Raw genomic sequence first — 17,040 nt, forward strand, 5'->3', positions numbered from 1 at the left:
TTATGATATGCAGTAATAGAGAGATAATACAAGAGTTTTCATTTTCTTTGTCTTTTCTAAATACCTCATTTTGTTTGTTTCTTTAGTGTTACTCCACCCCCATTTATATCAGCAATAATTATCCCATTTTCTTTCTTTCTTTTTCTTTTTTCTTTTTTTTTTTTTTGAAACAGAGTCTCGCTCTGTTGCCCAGGCTGGAGTGCAGTGGCCCGATCTTAGCTCACTGCAACCTCCGCCTCCCAGGTTCACGCCATTCTCCTGCCTCAGCCTCCCAAGTAGCTGGGACTACAGGTGCCCGCCACTGCGCCCGGCTAATTTTTAGTATTTTTAGTACAGACGGGGTTTCACCATGTTAGCCAGGATGGTCTCGATCTCATGACCACGTGATCTGCCCGCCTCAGCCTCCCAAAGTGCTGGGATTACAGGCGTGAGCCACTGCACCCGGCAATTATCCCATTTTCTACAGTGAACAGAGATCACTTTTATACAAAGAACTGGCAAGTGTTATATTAAAAAAAAAAAAAAAGAAGACAATTAGGCCAGAGTGAGTCATCTTGATTTTTTTTTTTAATTTAAGTCTTTCTACTCCACTGGAAACAATAATATTCAGCAAAGGGATTATTCTTCTTAATATAAATGTTTATCAAATACTGTGTTAATATAAAATAGCAATTTCACAAACACAGAAAGGGTCCAATACCAGCAGGACATTTTTTTTAAAAGTCATGCCTCAAACACCACTCTCAGACATTGTAGACATTATAGGTCTATAAAAGTGAATATGAAAGACAATCTTATAGTTTCTGTTTCCCCCCACCCCAGAGAAAGGCCTTAAGAAGCAGCGAGGCCTGCACCTGCAGAGGTGGGAAAGCTAGCAGAACCTGGCAGTGTAAACAGGACTGGTGGGCAGTGCATTCGGTGAGAGGCCAGAGCCTGAAATTTGAAAATGCTTATGGAGGCAGAGTAGCCCTTCCAACATTGGGTGCCCTCCTTCCTTTGTCTAGTGTATTTAATCTCGTTTTCTTTTTCTTTTGAGACAGAATCTCACTGTATCACCCAGGCTGGAGTGGAATGGTGAGATCTTGGCTCACTGAAACCTCTGCCTCCTGGGTTCAAGCGATTCTCCTGCCTCAGCTTCCCGAGTAGCTGGGATTACAGGTGCTCACCACCATGCCCGGCTAATTTTTGTATTTTTAGTAGAGATGGGGTTTCACCATGGTGGCCAGGCTGGTCTCAAACTCCTGGCCTCAAGTGATCCACCTGCCTTGGCCTCCCAAAGTGCTGGGATTACAGGCATGAGCCACCACACCCGGTCTATTTAATCTCTTTCTCTTGCCTTCTAAACCCTCCTGACCTAATGCTGGCTTAAGTTCAGGGCCACGCTGCTCACTGGGTCTCTAGGACAACCTAGCCTCAAGGTCCCCCATGAACATGGGCCATCACGAAGACAAGAGGCCATAAAATGTGATCCTGAATTCCTCCCAGTGGGGTCAGGATTCTGGGTAACCAGATTCTTGGAAGCTCCTAATTTCTTTCTCCGTACCTGTCCCCACATGGCCTGGGGGCACTCTGGCTCCCAAGGTATGACACCATGCTGAGCCCTGCCAATTGCAGCAAATAGACACTAAGCACCGATTACCAACAACTATGGCTTTCCGGAACAGCTTTCAGAACTTAGGATTTAGACCCACTCATGGGTCATAACATGAATTTGGTGGGTTGCAACCAGCAACTTGAAACAATGACATAAGATGGGATGGGATAGCATAGGGTAGGGAAGGATAGGATAGGATAAGATTGGATGGTGCTGGGATTTGTGTCCCTCCAAATTCTACGTTGAAAACCTAACTCCAAGGCGATGGTATTAAGAAATGAGGCGTTTGGGCAGGGTGCAGTGGCTCCTGCCTGTAATTGCAGTACTTCAGGAGGTGGCCAAGGTGGGCAGATCACTTGAGGTCAGGAGTTCAAGACCAACCTGGCCAACATGGCGAAACCCCATCTCTATTAAAAATACAAAAATTAGCTGGGCGCCGTGGTACACATCTGTAATCCCAGCTATTTGGGAGGCTGAGGCAGGAGAATCGCTTGAACCTGGGAGGCAGAGGTTGCAGTGAGCCAAGATCACACCATCACACTCCAGCCTGGGCAACAGAGTGAGACTCTGTCTCAGAAAAAAGAAAGAAAGAGAGACTGAGGAAGGAAGGAAGCAAGCAAGCTAGGAAGGAAGGAAGGAAGGGAGGGTTTGGAAGGTGATTAGGTCAGGGAGGCTGCACCTTCATGAATGGGATTAGCACCTTTACACAAGAGGCCTGAGAGAGCTGCTTTGCCCATGTGTTGGCCATGGGAGGACACAATGAGAAAACACCACCTACGAACCATGAAACAGCCCTCACCAGACACTGAACTTGCCAGTTCCTTGTTCTTGGACTTCTCAGCCTCCAGAACCATGAGAAATAAATTCCTGTTGTTTATAATCCACCCAGTCTATGGTATTTTGTTATAGCAGCCAAAATAGACAAAGGCTAGGACAGGATAGGATAGGATAGCAAATATCAGAGCATATCACCAAAGTCAGTCCCATTTCAGTAAACTGGAATCACTGTGTAAAATGTATTTTTCTTTTTTTTTTTTTTTTGAAACGAAGTCTTGCTTTGTCGCCCAGGCTGGAGTGCAGTAGCATGATCTCAGCTCACTGCAGCCTCCGCTTCCTGGGTTAAGCAATTCTCCTGCCTCAGCCTCCCGAGTAGCTGGGATTACAGGCATAAGCCACTGTGCCTGGATAATTTTTGTATTTTTAGTAGAGATGGTGGGAGGGAGTTTCACCATGTTGGCCAGGCTGGTCTCGAATGCCTGACCTCAGGTGATCCACCCACCTCTGTCTCACAAAGTGCTGGGATTACAGGCATGAGCCACCATGCCCAGCCTGGAAAATGTATTTCTTAGTATGGGTCTTCATCAAAAAGCCTTGAAAAACACTGCCCTATGGGAGTAAACAGAAGACGGCTGACCTCTGCCACCTGGACCCCAGGTGATGAAATGGGCGGGTCACATGATACACAGGTAAACCCAACACCTAACCCGTAAGGGCTGCCAGCCCCAGCCAGGATGTAGCACCCTCCCCTTTTAACACTGCAACAGGGGCAAAAATACGTTTGAAAGTCCATCAGGAAGCCAGATGTGCAAAGAGAAAGCTGTCAGGACAAGCTGAAGGTATGTGAGCAGACAGATCTCCGCTCAGACCTGTGATAACCAGTCATGGCTGCACCGAATCCAGTAGATCCCAAATCCTCATCTCAAAATGCCAGATGGATAAAAACAGTCACCTATGTACACATTCATAATGCTTTAAATAAAATATTGCCTAGTTAAGGTATCTAAATGCCTGTTTATCCTGTGGGTGCTGGTGGAGAAAGCTCTGCACAGAGATGGACGCTATAGGAGACAGGCCCACAGCCCACAGCCTCCTTTCTGCCCAATCAAGCCCCCAAAACAAAGGGCTTTCCCAGAGCTGAGGTTGCAAAGGCTGCCAGGCCACACAGAAGGCTTTGACCAAAAGTGTCCTTGCCCACCAGAGAGACTTCCAGCCTTTGCCAGTTCCCTGCGGTGGCCTGATGGGAGGCAGAGGCAGAGAACATCAGTGTTTGTATCTTCAGACCTCTCAAAGCTCAGGAAGAACTGACAAAATCAGGGATCCAGCAGCCAGGACACGGGGTTGCTAGGAGGACTTAGGGAAACGGCCTTTACCTGCCTGGCCTCTCAGGGAGCAAAACAGCCGGGTGTTGTGGAAAGAAGCATGTGACCTCCAAGGACCATAAGCTGAATACCAGGCCCCGCCTGCACCAGCTAGATGACCTTGGACAAGTCACTTAACCTGTCTGAGCAACGTCAGTGTCCTCATGTAGCATGAAAACAGTAATCTTGGCAGAGCACGGTGGCTCATGCCTGTAATTCTCGCACTTTGGGAGGTCGAGGTGGGCGTATCACTTGAGGTCAGGAGTTCGAGATCAGCCCGGCCAACGTGGTGAAACCCTGTCTCTACTAAAAATACAAAAATTAGCCGGGCATGGTGGCAGGTGCCTGTAATCCCAGCTACTCAGGAGGCTGAGGCAGGAGAATTGCTTGAACCTGGGAGGCAGACATTGCAGTGAGCCGAGATTGCACCACTGCACTCCAGCCTGGGAGACACAGCCAGACCGTGTCTCAAAAAAAAAAAAAGGAAGAAAAAAGCAGTAATTTCATCTTGCGAGGTTTTGGAAGAGCAAAATACAAGAAGAGGGATGTGAATGTGTGCATGTTCATAAGTGCGCATATTATGTGTTATACTGATAAGAAGGGGGATGGTGTGCAGAGATGTGTGCATGGGGTGCAGGTCGTGGTGTGCCTGTAAATTAGCTGTCCAAAAACACGAAGCTCTGATCTGTAGCACTCGCCCATCGCCATGGTGTAAACACTCACACCTTGGTTAATTTCACCCTACCAGTCTTCTAATAACTTGCGAAAGCCTGAATATGTAACAGTTGGTCTCCAGGGTGCCCTAAGGATGTAAGAACACTGATACCTTCAATGACTCCTCACCTCCCGTCCCAGCAGTGGAGCAGCATGAGACGGGATGGTATACCCTCCTCATGTAAAGTGCTCATGGCTCTCCCTCCAGCAGCGTCCCCCCCCACAACCCATATCCCCTCTTCTGCCGCCCACCAGATCAGCAGCAGAACAAGTGTGAGGCTCCTCCTGACTCCTCCTCTGCACACCTAGCTCTTTGTGCTAGGGTTGACTGTTCTATATCTTCCATATAAACCAGCTCTCTGGGCCAGGTGCGGTGGCTCACACCTGTAATCCCAGCACTTTGGGAGGCAGAGGTGGGTGGATCACCTGAGGTCAGGAGTTCGAGACCAGCCTGGCCAACATGGTGAAACCCCATCTCTACTAAAAATACAAAAATTAGCCAGGCATGGTGGTGCTTGCCTGTAATCCCAGCTACTTGGGAGGTTGGGCCAGGAAAATTGCTTGAACCCGGGAGGTGGAGGTTGCAGTGAGCCAAGATCACACCACTGCACTCTAGCCTGGGTGACAAGAGCAAAACTGCATCTCAAAACAAAACAAAACACCCCAGCTATCTTGCAGTAGGTCCCTGGATGCCCAGACTCCCCAGGGATGGGGACAGGTGTTAACTGTGGAGAATCGTCAGTCCAGTGACAGCAGGCAGAACGGCAGCCCTGGCTGGGGGCACAGACAGCAGAAGGCAAGTTATACCTAATTTCTTAGTGTGTCCTAGGAAAAATGCCTTAGATATGGAGGAGTTGGCTTTATGTCAAAAGATGATCATTACAGAGTATGTATATAGATACAAATACATCCTGAATTATAATAGTGGCTAAATAAATTCTGGCATATCCATTCAATGTAGACTTTTAAAATAATCTTTACAAAGAGCTTGAAATAGGCCGGGCGTGGTGGCTCACGCCTGTAATCTCAGCACTTTGGGAGGCCAAGACAGGCAGATCACAAGGTCAAGAGATCAAGACCATCCTGGCCAACATGGTGAAACCCCGTCTCTACTAAAAATACAAAAATTAGCTGGGCATGGTGGTGAGTGCCTGTAGTCCCAGCTACTCGGGAAGCTGAGGCAGGAGAATCTCTTGAACCACGGAGGCAGAGGTTGCAGTGAGCCGAGATCATGCCACTGCATTCGAGCCTGAAGACAGTAAGACTCTAAAAAAAAATAAAAAGCTTGAAATAACATGAAAAAATACTTTAAAAGTGAAGGCTGGGTGCGGTGGCTCACGCCTATAATCCCAACACTTTGGGAGCCTAAGGTGGGTGGATCACCTGAGGTCAGGAGTTTGAGACCAGCCTGGTCAACATGGTGAAACCCTGTCTCTACTAAAAATACAAAAATTAGCTGGGTGTGGTGGCGGGTGCCTGTAATCCCAGCTACTAAGGAGCCTGAGGCACCAGAATCGCTTGAAACCAGAAGGCGGAGGTTGCAGTGAGCCAAGATTGCACCACTGCACTCCAGCCTGGGCAACAAGAGTGAAACACCACCTCAAAAAAAAAAAAAAAAAAGTGGGATATAGGCCAGGTGTGGTGGCTCACACCTGTAATCTCAGCACTTTGGGAGGCTGAGGTGGGAGGATCACTTGAGGTCAGGAGTTTGAGACCAGCCTGGCCAACATGGTGAAATCACGTCTCTACTAAAAATACAAAAATTAACTGGGGGTAGTGGTGTACGCCTATAATCCCAGCTACTTGGGAGGCTGAGGCAGGAGAATCTCTTGAACCCAGGAGGCAGAGTTTCCAGTGAACCAAGATCGCCCAGCCTGGGTGACAGAAAACCTATCTCAAAAAATACATAAATAAATAAAATTTAAAAACCAAACAGAAAAAACTCAAACCCTGATGTGTGTATAGCACTTGTGGATCATAATCTCCATTTTATAAATCAGGAAACTGAGGCACAGAGAGGATAAGGGACAGGCCCAAGGGTCTTGCACACTGGTCTGTGGAGAACTGGATTTGGGTCAGGTTCAACTGGCACCAGACTCTGGACTCCTACCTTACCATTTCTGAGCGTTTCCGTGACAGAACTGGCCCTGCACAGGGACCCTTTGGGGCTGGGTTTGTTGTAACCAACTTCACATCCCTGGCTTCCCTGGCAGGGCTTCACAAGAGGTACAGCTGGGAAGTGGCGGAGTGGGAGGAGCCTGCACCTGGCTTGTAGCATTTGCGACGACCAATTACATACATTGCTTTTCATCCTTGGCAATGCCACTTTGGCAGCACAAAATTGGCCCTGGCATGAGCATTTACACCATGGAAATTGACAATGCTACACACCAGAGGTTTTAAAACAATTATTCTCTTTTTTCTTTTTTTGACATGGAGTCTCACTCTGTCACCCAGGCTGGAGTGCAGTGGTGCAATCTCGGCTCATTGCAACCTCTGCCTCCCAGGTTCAAGCATTCTCTTGCCTCAGCCTCCCAAGTAGCTGGGATTACAGGCATGTGACACCACACCCAGCTAATTTTTTATATTTTTGGTAGAGACGGGGTTTCACCATATTGGCCAGGCCGGTCCCGAACTCCTGGCCTCAAGTGATCCGCCAGCCTTGGCCTCCCAAAGTGCTGGGATTACAGGCGAGAGCCACTGCGCCCCACCAAAAAAAATATTCTTTAATTTTTTTTAAGGTCAGCTTTCCTCCCTGGGCAAAAGATTTGGAGGCAGTGCATTTCCTTGCAAGCAGCCAGGTCTGGCCAAGGGCAGGAGGCTTGGGTATTAGATAGTCCTGGCTTCAACGCTTTGCTCTGCTGGTTAGAAGCTGGGTGCCCTTGGGAAAATCACCAAGCCTCTCTGGGATTTGGCTTCCTGCTTTGTAATATCAGCAAATTATCCTTACCCCACGGGGGGAGTCTGTGTGAATCGGTGAAGAGAGCATCTATAAAACCACCAAGGGAGACTGGCACCCTGGAGGAGACCCAGACAGGTGAGCCTCTGCCTGCCCCAGCTTCCAGCTCTTTCTTGTCACACCTGCCGAATACCACGTCTGTGACATCAGCATGCTCATTGGAAGTGGGTGCTGGAATTGTCACTGGCTCTTTCTGAATCCCACAGATGCTGTCCCCAGAGCCTGCATTTCGGCATCTGATTACACTGTACATGGTGGCAAATTTGACAGGTGCCCATCTCCCAACCCTTTGACCTCCACCTGCCCCCTCTCAGCACCCGTGGTGCATGAAGCCAGCATGGGCACCCTTAGCACCCCAAGCTGCTCCCACTTCCCACTTCCTGAGCCCAGTAGCAGGGGCTCAGGCATCGGTGGAGGGAATGCTCTGCAGCTTTTGCAAACTGATATGGAAAAGAGAGTTTGGGATATGGTGGCTCGTGCCTGTAATCCCAGCACTTTGTGTGGCCGAGGCCGGCAGATCACTTGAGGTCAGGAGTTCGAGACCAGCCTGGCCAACATGGTGAAACCCCGTCTCTACGAAAAAAAACACAAATTAGCTGGGCGTGGTGACGGGCACCTGTAGTCCCACCTACTCGAGAGGCTGAGGCAGGAGAATCGCTTGAACCCAAGAGGCAGAGGTTGCAGTGAGCCGAGATTGCACCACTGCACTCCAGCCTGGGTGACAGAGCAAGACTCCGTGTCAAAACAAAACCAAAAACAAATGAGAGTTTGGGAGGCTGAAAATCGGGGACTGTCAAAGTGTTCTGTAAGCCTTCAGTGCTATCATCCCCCTGTGCAAGCCCCCCGTCCACAACCAAGGTGGCTTTAGATCTCCAGTTCTGGGCCCATCTGCACCCCCCTCCCCACCCTCAAGCGCTATCCTAGGATTCTCCCTCGCGGAGCCTGAAGCTGATGGAAAGGAGAAGGCTCAGCGCCGCTCACACCACACCTTCAGCTTCCACTCTAGTGGGAAAGGCAGCTCTGGTCTGTGAGGCTGACTCAAATCCTTCCCTGGCCGGGAGGCTGTCGACCCTGGGGACAGCCCTAGCCAAGCTCTGTCTGGGCCTTACAGGGAAGTCCTCCCAGCTGGCCACACAGCCGGGGTGTGGGAGGTGTGTTGCTGTGGCCACTGATTCAGCTGCCCTCCCAAATGTGAGTCTGCAGAGCAGGACACTGCCTCGCTCGCACCTGCCCTCACAGTGCCCACTGAGCACAGGTGCAGATGCCAGCGAATCCAGAATGTCACACAGGCCAGCCTGCTGCCGACTGCTCTCCTGACTCCCTGAGGCATGACAACAGTTCTGCTGGATCACCAGGAACATCACGGCCCCAGGGATGGAAAGGAAGAGAGTGTTGCTGTCTGAATTTCCGGTGCATGCCCTCCCCACCCTTTTTTTTTTGGGACAGAGTTTCGCTCTTGTTGCCCAGGCTGGAGTGCAGTGGCGCAATCTTGGCTCACTGCAACCTCTGCCTCCCAGGTTCAAGCAATTCTCCTGCCTCAGCCTCCCGAGTAGCTGAGATTACAAGCATACGCCACCATGTCTGGCTACTTTTTGTATTTTTAGTAGGAACGGGGTTTCACCACGTTGGCCAGGCTGGTCTCGAACTCCTGACCTCAGGTGATCCACCCATCTCGGCCTCTGAAAGTGCTGGAATTACCGGCGTGAGCCACCGCGCTCAGCGCCCCTCTCTACATCACACACCCAGTGCACAGCCTAGAATGCGCCCAGGACAGGGCCTTGCCCACCGGAGAGAATGGCCTAGGAAACTTCTTTTCCTTTCCTGCACTACTTAGGATACATTCAGAGGACATCCAGGGTCTGCGCTTGGGTGAAATGGAATCCTGGGAAAATCACTTCCAGGATGATGCGGGGAAGAAAAAGGGTTTATGGGAAGCATGTCCTGAATTGGAGTGAGGGGAGGAAATGTGGCCAAAGCCCTTCAGAATGCCCTCCATGTTCTCACCAGACTATCTACAGTTGGAAATTCCACCATTAGTGATTCATTCCTTTGACTGACGCCCCTGAAATCGTGTGATCTTCAGGATCAGGGGTTGCTTTCCATTGGAAAGCCAGCAGAACTAATGAGGAGAGCAGGTGGTGGTGTGCATTTGTTATCCTGCTGCATCTTCACGCAGCCCGTAAAGTGCTGCCTTCCCACTTAGCAGCTGAGAACAATGAGGCTCACAGAGGTTAGGAAATTGAGCAAAGCTCCCACAATGCCGGGGTTATGCTGAATTTGATCCCAAGTCCAGCAAGACACAGTCCCTCCCTCCAGGAGCTCCCAGGTCTGGGACCGGTGCAAGTAGCTGCATGATGAAGGACGGGGCTCCAAGCCGTGATGCCGGAGGGCAGGGGCCATGACAGGGAGCAGAGGGGAAGCCCCTAAGTCAGAGGAAGGCCAGAAGTTCCCCAGTGCTGATGCCTGAGCTGGACTTTGAAGGATAAGTAGGAGGAAGTTGCGTGGACAAGGGGATCAACAGTTCCCACCAGCGGGACCAGCACCTCCAAAAATCCAGGGGCATGAAGGGGCAGGCTGTCCTGGGGAAATGGAAGCCCAGATGCCCAGGAGGAGGGGGCACAGGAGGTGCAGGTGTGAGACTGAGGAGTCAGCAGCTGCTATGGGGCCACTAAAGAAGTCCCAAGTCATCCAAATAGGAAAAGAAGTCAATGTATCTTAGAAGAAAAGAAGGAGAAGGAGGAGGAGAAGGAGAGGAGGAGGAGGAGGAGGAGGAAGACAAAGGAAGAAGAAGAAGAAGAAGACGAAGAAGAAGAAGAAGAAGAAGAAGAAGAAGAAGAAGAAGAAGAAGAAGAAGAAGAAGAAGAAGAAGAAGAAGAAGAAGAAGAAGAGGCGGCAAGGAGAAGAAGAAGAGGAGGAGGAGAAGAAGAGGAGGAGAAGGAGGAAGAGGAAGGGGAAGAGGAGGAGGAAGGGGAGAAGGAGGAGGAAGTGGAGGAGGAGGGGAGGAATGGGAGGAAGGGGAGGAAAGGAGGGAGGGAAGGAGGAAGAGGAGGAGGAAAGAAGGAAGCAAGGAAGAAGGAGTAGTCCCAAGTCACTGGTCCCAGGAAGGTGCTTTGGTGTCATTAGCATCTTGATCACAGGATTTTATCTTGGCCTGGCATGGTGCCATGCCTTGGGGGGTCTCCTAAACAGCATCCCAGAACCCCCAGAACCCTCTCTGCCAGCCCCAGGCCCAGGCAGAGGTCAAGTTTTCAGTGTCTCTGTCCCCGTTTGGGAACGAGTCTCTCTCCAACCAGCCCTCCCCTGCAAAAGTTTCCCCATTGACCTCCAGCCCTGACCCCAGCTGGTGGGAAATATTTGGTGAGCTCCACAGGGCAGGCTTACTGAAGACAGCTTCCAGGCATTAGGAGTGCCTGTGTAGACATACATGTGCACACACATGCACATATACACGCACACACACAGGCAGGAGGACAAAAGCTATCCACACAGCATCTCCCAGCACAGAGGCAGTCTGGTCTGTGGAATGTGTCGAGATAATTTAATACTGGCTTGGACACACAGGATTCCAGGTGCAGGAGCCCTGGAACCCCCTGGAATGTGCTAGAGATAAGCATAAGGCATCCTGTCTGTGCCCGCTCCACTCTGGCTGGGAGTCGCAGAATGAGGACCTCCTGACTTGAGACAGATTCTTTATCCAGAGAATCTGAGATTCCAATTCAGATCCTGGAGCTGCGCCTGCTACTCACCTCCCCAGTAAATGTCCGGGCAGCATTGCACAGAGAGGCTGGCCCCACCCTGACCGAGGCTGAAGAACAGGCCCCCAGAAGCCTTGTTGTTGGGCTACTGAGCACTTCAGAGGTTGAGGGGACCTGGAACAGTCTCCCCAGATCCGTGCGCCTTCCCTTTGGGGTACATCTGAGTAGCCTCTAACAGCCACTGATTGGCACCAAGAGAGAATCCAAATGTTGGCATCACAAACCTTAAGTATGGAACAGGGAGCAAGTGCCCGGGGGCTGTTTGCCCCATCTAATGAATGAATGGCTCTTGTAATGTCTCTGGATTTTTGGGGATAGGAAGAAATGGCCAAGTAACAGCATCCTCATCCCCAACTGTACTGAGAACCAACTATGGTGGAACAGAACATCAGGGGCTAAATGGGGGTGTGCCTCAGTTTCCCTCTACTGTCCCCAAACTGCCTACTCCAGGAGCTTCCCCAAAGGGAGGGGGAGATGAGGAGATAGGCATGCAAATACCCATTTGGAGATTTTCAGCTACTCTGGCCATTATCCCATTTCAGAGCACACCAGACAGGAAGGGCAAAGAGGTCCCATCATGAGTGCCAAATTGATTGGTACTGGCTGCCCAGAACACTGTGCTGGGAAGAATTCTGACATCACCCATGTGCTGCACTTGATTGGTGATGTCTGCCATCCTCACAGCCATTCACCATCCCTCATCCACAAGCTGGGCTGTCCCCTTTCCCTGAACCGGAGACAATTCGCCAGCCTGAACTTTGGTAGCAGAGAGAGAGGCCCTGGCCACTCAGGTATAAACAACCCACAGGACTCCTTGCCAGATTCCTCAGGACCTTAAGAAACACAGATTGGCCCGTCATTCCCCAATTTTCCAGGACCACGCCTGCTTCCTTTTCTGAAGATGTTAATGTTGCTTGTATTAGGAAACACTCATCTAAAATAGAAGCACATTACAGGGTTAATTTCTCCTCTGTAAGAATGGCTAAATGCTTTCTTTCTCGCTGGGGACTCGAGGGATGATCTGGCTGTCACCAGAAGTCACCTCGGAGCCATCAGGAACTCTACACAATGAAGGGAAGACAGGCCTTGGCGCTGTGCTCTGGGTTAACGTTCGCAGAAACGTGCTCCACTCCTAAAGCCCAAACAATCTCTGGAGTCTGGGTCACCTCATTTGGACACCTTGGTCTGCAGGGTGCTGGGCAGATAGAGGTACCTCCAGATGGCATAGTAGTGGGTACCAGCACCAAATGCTACAAAGAGATGCCAGATGGCATGGGCAAAGGGGATCCTTCCGTCACTCTTGAAGAAGACCATGCCCAGGCAGTAGAAGACCCCTCCGGTCACCAGCTCCCAGATGCCCTCGGTGTTGGGCTGTCGGCAAGGACAAGGGTGGGGCACAGGTCAGAGGGGCAGCCAGTGTGGCTGGAAGCACCAGCCAGTCCCCACCACCCAAAACCAAAAGACACGCAGATGGCAAACCAGCCCAGACTCCCAGGTGGGAAGCCTCAACACTGATATACCAGCAATTCTCCCCAGACTAGGTCTCAGATGATAGACATTCTCATTTCTATTAAAATCTCACCAATTTTTTTTATTTTGACAGGGTCTCTGTCTGTTGCCCCAGCTGGAGTGCAGTGGCACAAACGTAGCTCACTGCAGCCTCCAACTCCTGAAATGATCCTCCTGCCTCAGCCTCCCCAGTAGCTGAGACTATAGATATCCCATGGCGCAACCATGCCTGGCTAATTTTATTTTATTTTTGGAGATGGGGGCGTCTCACTATATTGCCCAGGCTGGTGTCAAACTCCTGGTCTCCAGTGATTCTCCCACCTCGACTTCCCAAAGTGCTGGCATTACAGGTGTGAGCCACCACACTCAGCCTCAAATAATATTTTTATAACTTATCTGTTTTTTTTTTTTTTTTTTTTTGAGACACAGTTGCTCTTTTGCCCAGGCTAGAGTAGTGCAGTAGAGAGATCTTGGTTCACTGTGACCTCCACCTCCAGGGTTCAACCAATTCTCCTGCCTCAGCCTCCCGAGTAGCTGGGACTACAGGTGTGCACCACCACGCCTGGCTAATTTTTGTATTTTTAGTAGACATGGGTTTTACCATGTTGGCCAGGCTGGTCTCAAACTCCTGACCCGAGGTGATCTGCCCACCTTGGCCTCCCAAAGTACTGGGATTATAGGCGTGAACCACTGCACCTGTCCTATAGCTTATCTTTTGTAAAAATGTAATACATCTGGGTATATACCCAAAGAATTGAAAGCAGGGTCTTGACAGATGTTTGCACACCCATGTTCATAGCAGCATAATCACAACAGCAAAAGGTGGAAGCAACCCAGGGGGCCACCAAGGAATGAATGGATAAACGAAATGAGATCAAGGCCAGGAGTGGTGGCTCATGCCTATAATCCCAGCACTCTGGGAGGCTAAGGAGGGTGGATCATGAAGTCAGGAGTTCAAGACCAGCCTGGCCAACATGGCGAAACCCCGTCTCTACTAAAAATACAACAATTAGCTAGGAGTGGTGGCATGTGCCTGTAATCCCAGCTACTCGGGAGGCTGAGGCACGAGAATCACTTGAACCTGGGAGCTGGAGGTTGCAGTGAGCCGAGATCGTGCCTTTGCATTCCACGCTGGGCAACAGAGTGAGACTCCGTCTCAAAAAAAAAAAAAAAATGTGGACGGGACAGAGTTATAGTTTGCAGAGATGCAAAAAGTTCTGGAGATGGAGGATGGGGATGGTCGCGTGACAATGTGAGTGTGCTTACTGCAACTGAACCGACTATTTTACCAGAGTTTTTTAAAGTAATGGCATGGCAAAAAAAAAAGTAGAGAAAATAATTTTTTTTTTTGCTTCATGGCAAAAAATATTTAGAGAAAAAACATGGTAAGAAAAAAGTAGTAGTCCTGGCCCCCAGATGTGAGTACTATTAACATGAGTTGTTCTTAGTAAAAGAAACTCTTTGCAGGGCACGGTAGCTCACGCCTGTAATCCCAGCACTTTGGAAGGCCAAGGTGGGCTTAAGCCCAGGAGATCGAGACCAGCCTGGGCAACATAGTGAGACCCCATCTCTAAAAAAAAGAAAAACAAAAGAAACACTCATAGAATAGGAGGGAATTGAGCAAGAAGAACCTGCCAAGCCCTCACCAGGCCAGGAATTCAAGACTATCCTAGGCAACACAGGGAGATCCTGCTTCTACAAAAAAAAAAAATACATTATTTTTTGAAACAGGGTTTCACTCTTGTAGCCCAGGCTGGAGTGCAGTGGTGTGATCTCGGCTCACTACAACCTCTGTGTCCCGGGTTCAAGAGATTCTCCTGCCTCAGCCTCCAGAGTAGCTGAGACTATAGGTGTGCACCACATCTGGCTAATTTTTTTTTTTTTTTAGAGATGGATCTTACTATGTTGCCCAGGCTGGTCTCAAATCCCTGGACTCAAACTATCCTCAAACCTCAGCCTCCCAAAGGACTGGATTATAGGCATGAGCCACTGTGCCTGGCCTACTGCCTCTTTAGACAAGTCATGCCAGGCCTCAGTTTCCCCACCTGCCAAAGGAGAGGCTTTGTGACAATCTCAACAGACAGGTCCAGCTTGGACACTCTTGGTCTCTTGCAGGGACCCATCTATGCAGGGCTGGCAGCACTTACCATGGAGAGGATGACCAGGGCGGGGAAGAAGCCCATTACGACGTAGCAGAGAAGCTCCACAAGCTTGTACCTGGCAGGAAGACAAGCCGTGCTGGCCTTAGGACATGCCTCCCCATGAAGAAACTGGGCACAGCTCCCTATTCTTGGGGAAGAGGGAACACTCTGGCCAGAACAGTGAGAAGAAAGGACGCTTTCTCTATCCAGCATGCCTTGGCTCAGATTTCACCCAGCTACATCCAACAGGTGTTGGCAGTTATGTGACCTTGGGCACTTTCTCTCCCTGAGACTCAGTTTCCATATCTGTAAAATGCATGCTGGTACCAGAGCAGGGATTACAAACATTGGGCATAGCACACACATGGGCACTTCCGGTGCTCAGCCCATGGCAGACATCACTATTCAATCCCAGCATCTCTTCCCATAGGGCCCAAGCAGCCACTTCCAATCGAGCTGGATTGCTGCAGCAGCTGAAGCCTCTTTGCTGTCCCTGAACTAAATGACTTCCAGAGGTTCCTGAACTCTGAGACTGCAGGAAGTCTGTTACTCTCTTTTGCTTCTATCATCCTATTTCTTTCCCCACTGAATTATTTCCATCCCCATCACTCGACAGAATGGGAATACAGAGAGTGTGGCTCTTTCAGGACCTCTCCCCTTCATCTGCTAATAATTTAGGTAGGGCAGGTGGCATGTGACCATCCCCCCCCCCGCCACCCCAATCCAATGGGGCTAGGAACCTATGTTTTTTTGTTGTTGTTTGTTTGCTTTTGAGACAGAGTCTCGCTCTGTTGCCCAGGCTGGAGTGCAGTGGCGTGGTCTTGGCTCGCTGCAACCTCCACTACCCGGGTTCAAACTATTCTCCTGCCTCAGCCTCCCAAGTAGTTTGGATTACAGGCGCCCATCACGACGCTCAGCTAATATTTGTATTTTTAAGAGAGACAGGGTTTCATCATGTTAGCCAGGATGGTTTCAAACTCCTGACCTCAAGTGATCCGCCTTCCTCGCAGATCACTCGGCCTCCCAAAATGCTGGGATTACAGATGTGAGCCACCACGCCTGGCCACCTATGATGTCTTTTTTGACAACTTCAAGTTGACCCTAGGGTCTGCAAGACCTGGTGGCCACCCATCAGCCCGAATGCCATGACAGCCAGAGCTGTGCTCTCACGATTATGGCATCATCCTGGGCTCTCGGCAGCCCAGGAGTGCTGGGGAGGCCGGAGCATCTAAGGGAATCTCGCCTCCCTGAAGCCCCCAGGCCTGGCTTACCGCTCGTGGAAGAAGAAGACATAGATGGTGCCCACGGAAGCCATAATCCAGACCAGCCAGCGCATGTGGGAGGCCCAGGGGCCCAGCTCCCGAAGGTTCAGCCTGGGAGAGAAAGAGCCAAGGCCGTGGCCCTGAGGGGGGCCCACCAGGACCCCAGCCCTCGAGGACTGGCCTGTCACAGGAAATGGACCCCAGGGAAGTCCTGTCACCTGTGGCTCCACAGCTGGGACATGGGCGCTCACAGGAAGATGGGTGAACAGGCAGAAAGGGCGCTAGATAACTTGAAACAGCAAGCAATGATTAGAGGAAAATTAGCAAAATTGATAATATCTAGAAGAAAAGGTAAGTAGCATCTCAAACTGGTGGGATTATGAACAAGTAAAGCCTGTTTGGAGGCGATTGTGCATTCTCCGTCACCGCAGTTTCGGCAGCTAACCAAAGCAATGCTATTTTACATTTTATTTTACTTTGTTTTTTATTTTATTTTATTTTATTTTATCTTATCTTATCTTATTTTATTTTTTATTTTTTTCAGATGCAGTCTCTCTCTGTGCCCCAGGCTGGAGGGTAGTGGCACAATCTCGGCTCACTGCAACTTCCGATTCCTGGGTTCAAGTGATTCTCCTGCCTCAGCCTCCCGAGTAGCTGGGATTACAGGTGCCTGCCACCACGCCCGGCTAATTTTGTATTTTTAGTAAAGATGGGGTTTCTCCATGTTGGCCAGGCTGGTCGCGAACTCCTGACCTCAGGTGATCCACCCACCTCAGCCTCCCAAATGCTGGGATTACAGGCCTGAGCCACCGCGCCCGGCCTCCAATCCTTTGTTAATAATTATTTTAAGAGACAGGGTCTTGCTACTTGAGAAGCTGAGGCGGGAGGATGGCTTAAGCCTGGGAGGTTGAAGCTGCAGTGAGCCATGATCACACCACTGCACTCCAGCCTGGGCAACAGAGTGAGAC

The 17,040-nt window shown here is 50.2% G+C and overlaps 1 protein-coding gene across 2 annotated transcripts in view; it reads right to left on the bottom strand.

The window, feature by feature from the left end:
• Positions 1-17,040, bottom strand: part of MMD2 (monocyte to macrophage differentiation associated 2) — a 65,449-nt gene that overhangs the window by 4,403 nt on the left and 44,006 nt on the right. Inside the window, exons 5-7 of one of the 2 annotated variants that reach the window (XM_032755789.2) lie at positions 16,082-16,183; positions 14,817-14,886; positions 10,930-12,531 (exon numbers count right to left, since the gene is read on the bottom strand). In XM_032755789.2, coding sequence (XP_032611680.1) covers positions 12,328-12,531; positions 14,817-14,886; positions 16,082-16,183 — 376 coding nt within the window. In that variant the 3' untranslated portion in view covers positions 10,930-12,327. Of the gene's footprint in view, positions 1-10,929; positions 12,532-14,816; positions 14,887-16,081; positions 16,184-17,040 lie in introns of those variants that run through there. The other variant, XM_058442339.1, reaches the window with a different exon arrangement.

Source organism: Hylobates moloch, unplaced genomic scaffold, assembly GCF_009828535.3.
Source record: "Hylobates moloch isolate HMO894 unplaced genomic scaffold, HMol_V3 SCAFFOLD_1, whole genome shotgun sequence".
Lineage (NCBI taxonomy): Eukaryota > Metazoa > Chordata > Mammalia > Primates > Hylobatidae > Hylobates > Hylobates moloch.